At 40.9% G+C, this 15,271-nt stretch overlaps 2 protein-coding genes across 2 annotated transcripts in view; one reads left to right on the forward strand and one right to left on the reverse strand.

Annotated features, from left to right (window-relative positions):
* Window positions 1-10,060, forward strand: part of LOC310735453 (uncharacterized protein) — a 35,009-nt gene extending 24,949 nt beyond the window's left edge. The window contains exons 5-6 of the mRNA XM_083558226.1: window positions 9,601-9,856; window positions 9,948-10,060. The gene's annotated coding sequence lies outside the window, so the exon portion shown is untranslated. The remainder of the gene's footprint in view (window positions 1-9,600; window positions 9,857-9,947) is intronic.
* The window catches only part of nr5a2 (nuclear receptor subfamily 5, group A, member 2), a 41,274-nt gene extending 27,118 nt beyond the window's left edge, over window positions 1-14,156 (reverse strand). Inside the window, exons 1-5 of the mRNA XM_083558180.1 lie at window positions 13,910-14,156; window positions 11,734-11,865; window positions 9,974-10,092; window positions 7,786-7,927; window positions 4,933-5,597 (exon numbers count right to left, since the gene is read on the reverse strand). Of these exons, the coding sequence (XP_083414306.1) occupies window positions 4,933-5,597; window positions 7,786-7,927; window positions 9,974-10,092; window positions 11,734-11,865; window positions 13,910-13,973 (1,122 nt within the window). The 5' untranslated portion in view covers window positions 13,974-14,156. The remainder of the gene's footprint in view (window positions 1-4,932; window positions 5,598-7,785; window positions 7,928-9,973; window positions 10,093-11,733; window positions 11,866-13,909) is intronic.
* Between the last annotated feature and the right edge of the window lie 1,115 nt (window positions 14,157-15,271).

The raw sequence follows: 15,271 nt of genomic DNA on the forward strand, positions 1-15,271 counted from the left end.
CCTTCAGCATGCACCCCTGCCCTTGGTGCCTTGTTCATCCACTCTCCAGCCCCCCAAACCGCACCGTAATGTAAAGCAAGACAGCGCCCTGCTGGGATAATTCAAATGCAATGGTGCGGGGACGCGATTACAAATCTGCGGCCTCATGCGCCGGGGCTGTTTGTCAGCGAGTACTGACCTGCACCAAAAAACACTGTTGTGTGTGTGTGTGTGTGTGTGTGTGTGTGTGTGTATCATGAGAAGGGGGTGGGTTGATATAAATTGCCTTCAAGTTCACAGATCGCATCCGCAACGCCTTATTAATTCCTGTAGATACGGGCTCTGTTGGAAATGATAGTCTCTGAGCCACACTCCTAAAATTGGACTGTCAGGCATTTGCGGGGAGGAAGGAGGAAAATAAAAAGGTGTTTGAGTGTTTACTAAAGTAAATTCATGCAATATTAATGGACAGTGAAATCTATCCAGCGAGCCGCCAACGTGCATTATTCAAACCAAATACCAAAAGAAAAAAACAAAAAAAAAACACAGTGTGTTTACTTCGCTGTGCTGATCAACACATCCTGCTCGTGGTTCGACATTCACCTTCCATTTAGTTAAGTGATTTAATACCGTGTGTATCAGATCAGTAGACTAATTAGACCTAATTAAATTCCTTTCAAACAGGCCAGGGAGGAAGAATATCCACTCTATTAAAGCTTATACATATTAGAGAGCTCTCAGCAGGTGAAAAAAAAAAAAGACTTAACGACCGAGCCACACTGAACCCAGTGCTCGCTCCATGCTCTTTGCTCGCCAGCTGCTTTTCCAATAAGCGCAATCGTTGCGGCTGGATACAAATCAGAGAACATGGCCTTAATACACTCCTGCATGGCTTAACGGCAGGCCTGGTATTGTCATTCGTTTGACTGTGAAGTAAAAAAAAAAAATTTGGACTGTCCCCAAGCAGCCGTGAACAGGTAAAAAATAAATATGTGCACCACATGTCGAGGAGCTGTAAGCTTTGCATGGGTGACTTTTATCAGCTCGGAGGACTAAATATACACCGAACGGGTTCATTGGCGACGTGATGAAGTTTACCTTTAACACCCGGCGGCGTATTGGCGAAGCGCGAGCATAACGAAGCGCGCGGCGAATCCGTGTATTTTTGTTCCCATTGTGTGGCGAGGAAAAAGTGCAGCGCATGCATCCTATCTATTAAACAATGGCAGGGAGAACGCAATGAAAAGGCCGATCTCTCTGTGGACGTGAATCACTCCCCACATGTCAAACGCTAACAGCAGGGGCCGGGAGAAGACAGGCACGCACGGGTCTGACAACAAGGGGAAAAAAAAGTGCATCTGTTTCCCCCCTTCTCTTCTCCTCTCTGTGCCCAGCTCACGCATTCAGCACACACACTTGCACACACTTTCGGTGAAGGAAAAAAAAAGTGCACTCAATGTACACCAATGCATGTGCAAACCCAATATATAACTCAATATATAGGAAACAGATTTGCAAAAATTTGTCAAATAAATTGTGCTAAATGTATAATAAATGTCAAATCTCAAATGCAGAATCAGTGGTTTAATATGCCCAGAATGTCCACCAAAAAAAAATCTCAACCCTCATCATTTATTCATTTAAAAGCATATTATTGCTTTGCCATGATGGTGACGCAAGTAAGAAAGGCATGTACGGTGTGAACGACTAAACTGGACTAATAAGCTCACAGCACATCTCCAGTCTACCATTATTAGTAGTATTATCATCAGAGTTGAACTTTTTCCCTCTAAAACGTGTATGAAGTAACCCCCGGAATATGTGGCTCTCTCCCTCTCTTTTCCCCTCTCTCTCTCCCTCTCTCTTTATTCATTTGAACACAATAGGGAGCTCTATTTAGAGGGCCATTTCGCGACACGATATTTACGAGTGTTGTAACCAAGTCCACCTTATGGAAAAGGCGGCGTTTAAAAAACTCTTCGGAGGACGTCTCGCGGCCCGACTCGATTACCAGGGAATTTCTTTTGTTCTTAGGAGGCTAATAATAGTGACGCACATGAAGGTGTATTTATAGTGGCCTTGCAGTTCCCCAGCTCCTCTGTTACAAGCCTTATATTCGCGTCGCCTTTCCTCTGTTTATTAAACACTACCCGCGGCTTTTGTCATTAGCCCGCTCGAGAGGACGTTAAGCATCGAGTACAAACAAAAGTCAGTGACAGACCATTTTCCCCTGAACGCTTCAGATGAAACACCTACTGTTCCATTGCGTGTATGTATGAGTGTGTGTGTGTGTGTGTGTGTGTGTGTGTGTGTGTGTGTAAGTATGAGTGACTGCCTTTTAACCTGTTTTTGACAATGTTGTTTTTTTTTTTTTTTGTGAGTTTGGTATTTCTGTTATTGTTTTCTCGGCTCTCAACACATTATGTTTACATCTTTACTGACATTCACAGGCTCTGACATTTTGATATTTACATGCTAAAAACTTTCTAAATGAGTATTATAAGACATATAGACACTTGTCTATCTATCTATCTATCTATCTATCTATCTATCTATCTATCTATCTATCTATCTATCTATCTGTCTGTCTGTCTGTCTGTCTGTCTGTCTGTCTGTCTGTCTGTCTGTCTTAACGTTAATATATTTTAATAACGCGTTAACGCAAATCCATTTTAACGGCACCGATTTTATTAAGCGCGATTAATGCCACCATTCTTATAAATAAATTTAACAAATTAATATAAAAGAAACCTTCAACGCAACACGCATTTATTCACAACTTACTTTCTTTACTCAGATATAAAAAAAAGAAAATAACTAAATTTTTTTGGTCACTAAACATTCGTTTTGCACCGAGTTTCAAATCAAGCACCAAAATCCGCCGTCCGGCAATTAAAACTGTCCGTGTGGAAACGTGGCAAAAGTTCCTGATGATTTACGTAATTTAAAACACCATCATTACTTTAAAACATTTACAAGAATATTTTGTCTCCATGCACTATGTTGAGTTTTGTTTCACTAATAATAATAAACATACATTTGCATAAAGCATCCATATTTGTCTATTTGCATGTTGATGAGCGTATTAAAGATTTAAAAAGTATTCATTTAAGGTACATTTAGAACTGATAAAAGTGTGCGATTAATCACGAGTTAACTCATGACAATCATGCGATTAATCACTATTTAATATTTTAAATATTTATATATATATATGCCTATACGCTGAAAAAAATAAAAAAAGGGAAAAAAAATATATGCAAATATAGAGTTGATAACCTCAACAATGATGGAACTTTAATGAATGTCACCTTTTTGATTCTGGTTCCTCTCAAGGTTTCTTCCTCATACCATCTCAGATTTTTTTCCTTCACCACTGTGGCCTCAGTCATTAGGGATAAACTCATAGGGAGGAGATGATGAGGTAAAAATTTATATTCGTAACCTTTTTTTTTTTTTGTAAAAGCTCGTTTGGAACAATGTGCATTTGAGGAAAAAGTAAAAAAATAAATAAATATATATATATATATTCTCTCTCTTTTCATGAAATCAGTCATTTATAATCTTTAAATCCTAAATGACACAGCATTGTTTGGAAAAAACACCTGGGGCTACAATATTTGCCCTTTTATTTGCTCTGTGCTGTATCTCCTGCTAGGGAAAGCGTATTGAAAGAGGGCAGAACCCTCTCGTGGACCCTCTCGTAGTGTCTACAAGTCTTTGTGCTTCACAATAACTGCACAAGTATCCATCCATATCATTAGTGTCAGGAGTAGGCTTTGAGAGACAAGCAGGCTAGCGCTTGTTTGCGTTTTTGTTTGTGTGATTCAGAAAAGGCTACATCACTAGAGCTTTGCTAATTACACCTCCTAATGTCAAATTTAACACCTACACCCTAGGACCTTTTTCCAAGGGCTGTCTGAAGTAATCATCCACAGTACGAGTGTACGAGAAAAAAAAACCCACAAGGGTTATCCAACACAGGGAAAGCCAAAGTTCAAACACAATTATCGGTATAATAGCACGAGATAGCAACGAGCTGAACACAATGCTAATCCATTGCTGAATTAGCTGCATCGAGTCTCTCCCATTCTAGCGACAGGAAAGGAACGGGCACTAGAGCTCTAGTGCTAATAGCATTATAAAGAGGCTGACTATTACATATCATTACAATAAAAAGGCTTCAACCTGGAAAAAATGGCAGTGAGGCCCAAAGTATAGCTGCTTGAGCTAATGAACAGTGGCATATAAAAATATTAAAAAAAAGAAATAAAAACTATATGAGGGAACGTTTTGCATAAATATGGTTGGTAGGGAGCTACAAAATAGTAACAAACAATGAGCAAAGTGACGTCAAAGAAAAAAAAATGGAAAACAGGTGTGCGAAGAATTGTTTCCCACGAGCATAAAAGGAATTGTCTTATTTTCACAGCTTTTTTTTTTTTTGGCCGATTTGGCCTTCAAAAAGACAACAATTGAGGACGAGGCTCAATTTAGACTCAAGCAAACTCACGCAAAAAAATGAAGCCTACTGACATCTCTGCTTGGGTATACTATACATATATAAGTGAACATATATTGCACTGAATAGTTGAACCTCTATCTTCATTATATTAGTTATGCCATGCTATCCGCCTCGCAACGCTCAGAACACCTTGAATTCGGTCCTTACGCTCTACCCAGTCAGCACTTTCTGGAAAAATATTATGACTAACCGTTTAAGCGTGACTGCTCGATAATTATAGCTGGCAAAAGGACAATGAAAGCGTTAAAACCACTACAAAATAAACCTTCAACGTCCTGAGCGCCTCAGGAAATAACTATAAATATTAATCCGGACATTTTTAAATATACATTTGATATAAAATAACCAGTGTAACTAAAAACTTTGTGGTATAGCGTATAAATGCATGCTAATAATACTTAGGGAATGGAGAAAAGAGCTTCGCCCACCTTTAGTTCGCGGAAGAAGATGCTGCTGCGCGCCCATTCGACGATCGAGAAGAGCGTCTGGTCGGCCATCTTGCACATGAGGCCGAATGTGTTGAGCTTGTCGTGCTTGCTGCGGCCGGCCTGTTCCTGCTGCAGGTAAGCCAGGATCTTGGCTTGCACTTGCGGCTCGTCGGGTTCACACTTGAGCAGCTCGGCTACCAAGCGCGGGAAACCGGGCGCCTCGCTATACGCGTAGCCCATCAGCGATTCAGGCGAGCTGCCGTACGGCTCGGGGTACTCGCACTTGATGGCCCGGCTCTGGAAGTGCCCGTAGGCCTGGTAGCCCTGCGGTGGCATAGCCATGCTGACGGGCGAAGGGACAAATGGGCTGCGGTCATAGTCGGAGCTGGACTGGTGATGCTGGTGATGCTGGTGATGTTGGTGATGATGGTGGTGGTGGTGGTGGTGGTGACTCAGTGCCAGACCTTTGGAAGCTGAGTGAATGGTCTGGATGGCGGAGGAAATGGTGAGGTCAGCCGGTGCGCTCTGCATGGTGTGGTTCATTGCTTCCAGCTTGAGGCCGCTGGCCCGGATTAGCGCTTTCTTCTGTTGCTTGAGCGCACGGTCGCGCTTGTACATGGGGCCGAACTTGTTGCGACCGCCTCGCATGCGGTCCGCTCGCACAGCTTGGGCATGCGGAGAGAAAAGAGAGAAGTCTTTAAGTCATGAGTTAAACCAAATATCAAACAGGAATTGATGGGTATAGACAACATCTACATTTGGACCACTTTCCATCAGTGTCATTATGATACTTTTACAATGCTGGGCCTGTTCATTCAATTTATGTCAATTATTTAGGCTTCGTTATTTCCCTTTGAGGTTCCACACGTTCAGCAGGTGGAATGCTGGAAAAGCTGGAGGATCCACCATCCCCTTTTCCACTCAGACACAGACATACAAGACACGCACAAACACACACCGAGTCCTAACCAGTGTGCGCTCACTTGTCAGAACGTCCCTCTAATAACTGCAGAACACACAGTGCACGAGAAGCTGAAATTAATAAATTAATTAAAAATGAAAAGCCAGCTGCCAGCTGATTTTAATGGGGCCCCGTCAAAGCGATGTGTGTGTGTGTGTGTGTGTGTGTGTGTGTGTGTGTGTGTGTGTGTGGGCGCACCATATCATGCGTCTGATCTGAGAAAGCCGCTAACAGTCACCACGATGCCCTTACTACAACTATATCCACAGCTTGAATATTTTTTCAACATTTTAAGGTTTCGAACGTAAAAAAAAAAATTTTTATAAATCAAATGAATAAATAAACAAATAAATAAATCGATACGATTGTGGCAACTTTAAGTATTAATGACTCTGCATTACATTATGGGGGGGAAATTAATGAGCTGGAGACGAACGCCCGGGCCCATTTGGGAAATCACAATTAGACGTGATTGTAGCTCTCGCGCCCCCGAAAAACCTCCAGGAACCCAATTAAATGAGGTCCATTGACATGCAGGACGCACGCATGTCTTCGCTCGAAAGCCGAAAGCCACGGGGGTGTGTCGCGGAGCTTTGTGCGTTTCGCGGCGGGCGTTTAATCTATTTAATGCGTATAAATTCCAAGCAAACCTGCCCCCTGCGAGCGCAATGTGGGAGTCCGGATGCTGCTGTGTGTGTGAGGGTGTGTGGGTATGGGTGAGTGGGCAGATTAATGTAGTGCTTACTGTCTGATTTATTTGTGCTTAATATCCAGGAATGTATATTCAACGTAGCTTGGCCGAGGCTCATTGTTGTACGGGTGTATGAACGCCCCCTCTGGCTTGATCCTGACACGCTGTTTATCATGGTCAGTCCGTGCGCTTTTTTCTCCATGCACATACATGAATACCTATGATACCAATGCATACGTAATGGGACAGCAAGCTACCTGACCCTAGACATAGTGTTTTTTCTTGCTTTTTTTCCCTCCTTTCGCTCGAGGGCCTCGTTCCATGTATCCACCCTCCCTGTTTTTTTTTTTTTTTTGTGAGGCGTTTTGATTCATGACGGTGCTTACCACGGATAACGCACGCCGATGAAACTAAAATCATTTTACGCTCAGCCGTGCGTGGCATCGCTCGCCAGAGTGAATGAATAAACACTTTTCTTTTTATTCGACTTTTTCCGGCTTGCGTTAACTTTCGCTGATGAGACGCGGATATCTGAAAAAAACGATGCACAACGACACACAAACTGTGTCGACGTAAATGCAACGAATTTCCCGATGCCTGGAATGGGACTATCAGGCTTTAACCTTGTAGCTCGAAACACGTGGAGAGTGTATCTCCTCGCTGTAATCTTGCAAAGTTCTATCATGAAATAACTCCATACAATAAAATTCTTACTCAATGCAGAAGTAAATGAAGGACAAAAGAAAAAACAAAAAAAACAAACTAAAATTACTACAGTTGTAACTTGAAAAAAATTTTGGGAAGCATTGCAGAGCGTGATAGAACATCCCGGGTTCTCTCACACACACACAATCACATTACTATTTTTAATGAATGCTAAAAAAAAGTTTAAAAGATGAACCAACACCTTTGTAGATTTGACAGTACATTTCTAAGTAGCCTTTTGTCATGATCTGAAAATCAAAAAAATGTGGCCTAGCTCTCATTCCCCTGGCTCAGGACTGCTGCTCGAGCTCGCATATCGAATATCAGTTGCTTTTAAAGCTGTGAAGCGCCATACTACTACACATTCAACACACACACACACACAAAATGATTACAAGTCAGCTGGTAACATGTAGAGTTAAGGATTGTGGTACTTGATGATGGAAAAGATTTTGGGTCATGCACAGCGAATTTTTTAAAATTTTATTTCCCTTACCTTCCAGCTTCATGCCGACGTTGAGGCACTTCTGGAAGCGGCAGTACGGGCAGCGCTTACGCTGAGTCTTGTCGATCTGACAGCTCTGGTTCTCGATACACGTGTAGCGCTTGTTGTTCTGCACAGTGCGCTTGAAGAAACCCTGCCGAGCAGGATGAATGAAGATGTCAAAAATCTGACCCCGCTGAATTCGTTAATGTGCTATTCAGGCCAAAGACAAATGGCTCACACATACACACATGCTCTCACACACACACACACACACACACACACACACACACACACACACACACACACACACACACTGGTTGCAGTCAAGGCCACACAAGTTGAAACATGAAAAGCAAGTGAGGGGGCCAGCGAACGATCACCATCCAGGGCTTACTTGTGTAAACACAGATCGGTTCATGTGCTCTCACATGCTTGGTGACATGCGAGCTCACATGGGCATAAATTAACAGCAACAATGTCAAAGGATCAAATGGAATGTATGCCCCAGATAACACTTACAGCACAACAGATAATGTAGCAAATACGGAGTATTAATAATGAGCCATCGATTCAATTTGAGCTCGATTTACTGCAGTGATTTGTTTCCCGTTAAAAATATTTCCAGATGTAGGCCACCATATAACCAATCCACGGCTCAGCATGGTCACATACACTAAATAAAACTACATGATTTATATTATAATTAAAAAATATTTTATATATATATAAAAAAAAAAAATTTAAATAAATAAATGTATATATATAAATATAAATATATATAAATTATTTCTTTATATAAATATATACATGCTCACCATAAGAAGCAGTATAATTTACATTACTTTCACATATTATATAAATAAACATTCCACTAGCTTATAGGAAGTTGTGAAATCTGCACCATTTTCAACTAGCACAGTCAATACACACACACACACACACACACACACACACACACACACACACACACACACACACACACACTTTCACAAACACACACCTCAAGTATGCTGCTGCACTTCTTCTTTCTGAAGTCTTTTGGACCTAGCTAAAAATAATGTTGGCAACACAGTGAAAGCCACTGGCCCTCGTTTACTGATCCGACCTGCCGCTCTATCGATATCGAATATATTTTTTTTACAGAAACGTGTAGAAAAAGTGCAATGAGTGTACTAACAGAATGATGGACAAATCTGTAATATGGCTTCTGTCATCATTTTTGTGCATTTTATTACAGCACATTTATGATCCAAGCTCTGGTAAATCATTGATTACTTGTAGCCCAGGCAAGAAAAAATAAATAAATAAATACATTTTATATATATATATATATATATATATATATATATATATATATATATATATATATATATATATATATATATATATATATATAAAGGAAAACAGGAGTAATTAAAATGAGTCATGAGCAAAGTTAATATTGACTGTATTAGTATATGTGTGTGTTACAAAAACAAATTAAATGAGGGCTATGATTCATTGCTGTTTGTCAGGACGAGGAAAGAAAAATGGACTTGGGTATATAGTGTGTAGAGAAGAAAAAAAATTTTGTTATGATGTAGAAAGCTGGAAAATCGTCCATATGTGGACGCATAGTTTGGGCTTCTGAATAATAAAAAATTTTGCAAAAAAAGACAAATAGAAAATAGTCCTATTTTTTAGCCAATGCACTGTATATATATATATATATATATATATATATATATATATATATATATGTGTGTGTGTGTGTGTGTGTGTGTGTGTGTGTGTGTGTGTGTGTGTGTGTGTGTGTGTGTGTGTGTGTCTTTTTCCCCACAACAGATCCCTGTTAGAACGCTGTTTGATGACGGTGCAGTAGATAATAATCAAGCACACTTTGACACCGTGTCAGTCTCAGAGCTAAATTAACAACCAGCGTTTACACTGAAACGATGTTACGCATCGAGACGTAACGCGGTAAGTGATGATTTAATGATGTCCGAGTTAACCGGATTGCTAGAGACTGCAGAATTAGCACCCGGAGCGGTTTAAGTGATCCAGCAGTGAAGGGAAGTGTAGTGTTAATCCAGCATAGGAGGTGAGAATTCACCACAGATTAAATTCAGTTGATTCTTCACACACATTCACATATACACACACACACTCACACACTCTTTCTCTCTGTCTAGGTATGCACAAGTGTATCCCAGCCCACCTTGCAGCTCTCACAGGTGAGCAGGCCGTAGTGATATCCGGACACCTTGTCTCCACACACAGGACACATCTCATCCAGGTCTTCGTCATAGGAGTAGTCCATCATTTTAAACTGAGGGGCTGCAAAAGCACACACACACAGTTTAGACCTATTCCTATTAACTCTTGTGAATTTATATGCTTCTTGGAGCTGAAAAGTTCTTCATAGCACCAAGAGCTTCAATACCCTACAGATGTGTGCAGAAAAATAAATCAGTACCATGGAGAAGCAAAAAAAAAAAAAAAAGAGTTTGAGGGAGAGAAAAATAAAATAAAACGTGTTGAAGAATGTGGAGGATGGTGGCACACAGGGCAGCCATCAACTTTGAGTCTTATTAATATTCATGAGCGCTCGTAAATTGGTCGGAGAAAGCGCGCGCGTTGGAGTGTCGGGTTCTAGCCGTCGGCCGAGCCAAAGCTCAACTGGCTCAACTCCGGGCTCATGTGTGCAAACTAATTAATCCGTTTACTCCAACATTTATCTCTTCACTGTGTGTGCATGTGTGTGTGTGTGTGTGTGTGTGTGTGTGTGTTTTCGTTTTCTTTATTTCTCCGAGATAACATTTTCCGTGTTTGCGCGCGATAATGATTTTTTCCCCCTGCGTTATAACTTGTAAATCAAAACGCATTAAAAAACATTTTTTATTTATTAAATTATATTATGTAAGTATATTTTTGTTAGAAAAAAAATCTGACTAATTTCCGGCTTTTGAATGAGTAGCAGACATGATTTTGTTTAGACACAATAAATAAAAGAAAACATTTTAAATAATCGACTAAAAAAAAATCAACAATAGCTGCTTCATCGCTCGAGCTGAATTGCTTTACAATCGACAATGAATGTTTACTAACCAGGGTGGGTTTTTATTGCTTTTACTTTTGGTTAATGTTTTTTTATGCATTTTTTTATGCATTCTCTACAGAATCGTACTCAATTAAAGAAAAATAAATGTGCGTCCTGCAACTGTAAAGCAGCGAAGCAAAAGAATAAATGCACGTGCACACGAGACAACAACGTTCATTAAACACAACCGGCCTCGTTATTTGTAACGTGATTTCAGGGTGACAGAAATACTCCCGAAAATTGTTTAGCTGCCATTTATAGCTCGTGCATATTATAAAGACACGTCCGATCTGATTATACAATAAGAAAAAAAGCAAGAATTAATAAAGAATTAAAGTAAAGTAGATTCGCTGCATTACAATAAAAAAAACGCGCGATTTAATTTTTGCGTCCCGTTAATTAAAATAATACAAAGAATACAAATAAAAATGCATGATTTTAACATCTGATTGGTTTGTTTATGTTTAAAAAAAGTTATAAAATCCAACCCAAAACGCGTGAAGAAGTTATTTTTAAAAAACACCTTTTTCCTCAACGTTTTTCGGGACATTAAAAATATATATTTTTTTCCCTATAATGATGCACGTTTACATGCATCTCTTTTGCACTAAATAAGTTCTTGAAGACGATGAATGCATGCATGTGCATGTATGGATTTTGGAGCCAGCCCGTGATTTTGTGGATAAAAAAATAAAAAATGTAAGTAATGCTATTTTTTTTTTTTTGTCGGAAATGTAAGAAGTGTCACGCATCTTACGCGTGCATGCATTTACAAAGTCTGACTGCGAGCCACGTGTCTGGCAGGTTGTGTTGCGCAACAAAATAATAATTTGAAGTAATCAAATCGACACCGCGTTTCAGCGCGAGCGCTTTCTTACCTTGCATGTTTGCAGGAAGGTGTCCCTGCTCCCCATGCGACCGAGCGAGTCCCAGACACTCCGACTCGACTTTGGGCAGCATGACAGCTCCGCTGAAAGGGAGAAGAGACGCCGCGGTGTCCGGCGATCCACCTGGACCAAGAACAACACCAGAGATGCTTCACTCATACACTCGCACACATGCACTCACACACTCATTCACACACTCATTCACAGTGGAAATCCGGAGTCACTACAGATGCCCGGTGTAGAACTTCATGATTGTCGTTTGCGCGAGCTGCTCCGGTACAAGGCCTTTGCAGCGCGCGACACCACCGATTGCACTGGGACTTCTTTCTCTTTCTCTTTCTTTCTTTTGAGACAAACGCCTTGGTCAAGTCTCATCAGCAAAACACTTGTGCACCTAAAACATTCCTTTTTCCTTCCTCCCTCTTTCTCTCTCTCTCTCTATCAGTGAACTGTCAAACTTGCGGTGTGGCGCAGTGCTCTGTGCGTGCGTATGCGTGCGCGCGCGCGTTTGAGCGTGTTTGTGTGTGCGTGTGTGTGTATATGCACTCGCGCGCAGTCCTACGCGGACACAGTGGTGGAGTTCGGACCTGTCCTCGCCGCTTTGTTGACGCCGCAAAAACACACCGCGTCCGCCAATCGGAGGCGCGCTCCCGGCGTGACGTCACGGGCCGCCGGTCCAATTACCTGGCGGGATACTTTCCTCCCTCTCTCTCTCTCTCTCTCTCTTTCTATTCCTCCCTCTCTCCGACCCTCTCCCTGGATTTCAGCTGTTTAACGCCGCTAATGACGGACCTGTAAAGTTCTGTAGCGCAATCAGATGAAACTCCTGTACAGTCTTTTCCTTCTCCAGGGGCTCCGCCACACAAGAGCTGCTTATTCTTTTCTTATTATACTTCATATCCGTGTAATAAAAGGTCCCCTGGCACGACGCATTTATTTATTACACGTTTATTTATCCACGCCGGAAAAAAAAAACCGCATCAATGATTCACGTGGAGAAAAATCCTACAGACTAACCATCATTTAGTCAACAATAATTATTCATTTTATTCATTGAATTGTCCAAACGTTCCATATTTATTCTTAGGAAAACAAAATAACTATTTTTTTTATATTTTATATTTAAAACACGCTCGTCTTCTTAACAAACTGAACGATCCCTAAATTCTGGTTTGAAAACTAAAATAAAAATCTGATCTGTGCTTTAAAAATATCAGACAACATTTGAAAAAAATTCTAATTAGTGTATTAAAAATAAAACGAGTTGATATGAGAAAAAAAAATTATTAATCTTGTTTTTAGGGTCACTGTAGAGTAGATACGGACAGTATATCCACTCTTGTAGACATTTAATTTTATACACACACACACACACACACACACACACACACACACACACACACACACACACACACACACACACACACACCTCCGACTCAAATAAAACTAAAAATATAAAATATCAAAATATAATAGAAAATATCAAACTCACGTGATTCACTCAAAAACAACGAATTTACTCATGAAAATGTAAAAAAAAATATTTTTACGGCTACTTTTTGAAAGAAAAAAGTTCAATTCACTTGAACCCCAATTATAAATATAATAATAATAATAATAATTATTAAATAATAATAGCAACAAATACAAATAAAAAATAAATAATAATGGGTATTATTATTATTAGTAGTAGTATTATAGCGAGCCTGTCATAGGCCAATGCACAAATAAATAAATAAATAAATAAACGCTCTCTCTCTCTCTCTCTCTCTCTCTCTCACACACACACACACACACACACACACACATACACACACACACAAATGTTGTGAATATTTTAAAAGTATATATTTTTTTAAGTATGCGCGACTTCACTGCGTGTCGATTCCAATTCAATGGATAGTTTTCTTTTCTTTCCTTTTTTATAATTTGTATTTATTTGTTTGTTTGTTTATTTGAAATGATCTCGAGGTGTTGAGTGTGTTCGCTGCTGGTTGATGAGGTTTGCATGCTGAACCTGAGGCCTGGGTCGCACGTGCAGGTGTCATTCAGGAATGACGAGAAGAAAACATTCCGTCAATTAGCGGCGTTGTCTTTTTCTTTTTCTTATTTTGGGGGGGTGTTTAATTTTATTTTTTCTTCTCCCGCTCTGGATCAACCTACTCACCTAAACATGGCACATCTTCACAGGAGTCACTCAGTCCTATTTCACCCTCAGGACTCGAAGACATTGCAAACTGGTGCAGTTAATCTTGGAAAGTAAGCCGAGCTGAGAACTCTTGTGCATGATATTTCTCTCTCTCGGCCCGCTCGTGCTCGGGGCTTCCGCTCGCATCTCCGTCCGCCTGCGCCACGCGCCGCGCGCTCTCGCCTGTCGGTGACCCGCCGTCGTACCGCGTCCCCCTACCCCGAGGCTCCATTGGGCCGGTCGGGTCACGTGACCTCGCCCGGGCGTAATAGCAGCCAGTTATAAAGTGACACACTGGTAGATAAGAGCGAGCTGTCGGATTGTACTGAAGAAATGATTAACAGGAAAGAGAGAGAAAGAGAGAGGGTGAGGGGTGAGATCACTATGCAGGGTGAGAATCAGAAGAACGCATCTTCAGCTTGATGAAGCATGTCAACTGTCTCACTTTGAACTTTTTCCGCAAAGGAATCGTACTTTCGCAATACTCTGCGTTCTCAGTTTTACTGAAATGTGTCCATGCTTCGCCCTCAAAGCCATACGTCCTCGTTCCTATTCCTAATTCTTTGGAGGTCCTCCCACCAGATCTAGAACGGAGGTTGAGGAGATCATGGGGCTCTTCGCATTACACTCGAGTTCCTCTATTCCACCCTCAACAGACCATGTCTTCATGAAGCTTGCTTTGGGTTCACCCTGGTTTGTAATGCTACAATGTCCAGATCCATTCTATACAATTCTCCGCAGTTTTGTTCATACAGAAGAGATCTGTCCTTGGACGTTTGATCTGCAGCTTGGATCGATCATATTAAGACATTTACAAGACACCGGACCTTTTCATACATCAACAAACTTCTGCTGTCCTTTACAAATCCATACAACACGCTCAAATTTGGGGCCAAGATGAAATGAGTGGCTCTGTAAACACGCAGCCTGTTGACCGAGGCGAGAGAACCTAATGACTCCGGCGTCTCCAACGCCAACCGAGCGTGACCATCCTGACCGCCAGAAGTGGATGTGAACTGATAACACGAGAGCTCCTGAGAGCTCTTTGCTTACCGAGAGGATTTATCAACTTAGCCCTGTCTTTTTTTTTTTTCCTCTCCCTTTATTCTTTTCTTTTTTTATGACACCGGAGTGGAGTCCAACGCTGAAGACAAAGCTCTTTATAGCAGAATAAACCATTGCTAGGCCTAACATGTAGGGGTCAAGGTTTCAATCTCAGGCAGTGAGGGCTTCGTGAGGTGACGAAACGAGAGTCGTGTACACGGGGTGATACATTTTCATGTATTCATTTACAGAAGCATGTCTTACCTTTTCCTTTACACGTTTCAAGGTAAGATATAG

Source organism: Silurus aristotelis (assembly GCF_946808225.1).
Source record: "Silurus aristotelis genome assembly, chromosome: 13".
Classification (NCBI taxonomy): domain Eukaryota; kingdom Metazoa; phylum Chordata; class Actinopteri; order Siluriformes; family Siluridae; genus Silurus; species Silurus aristotelis.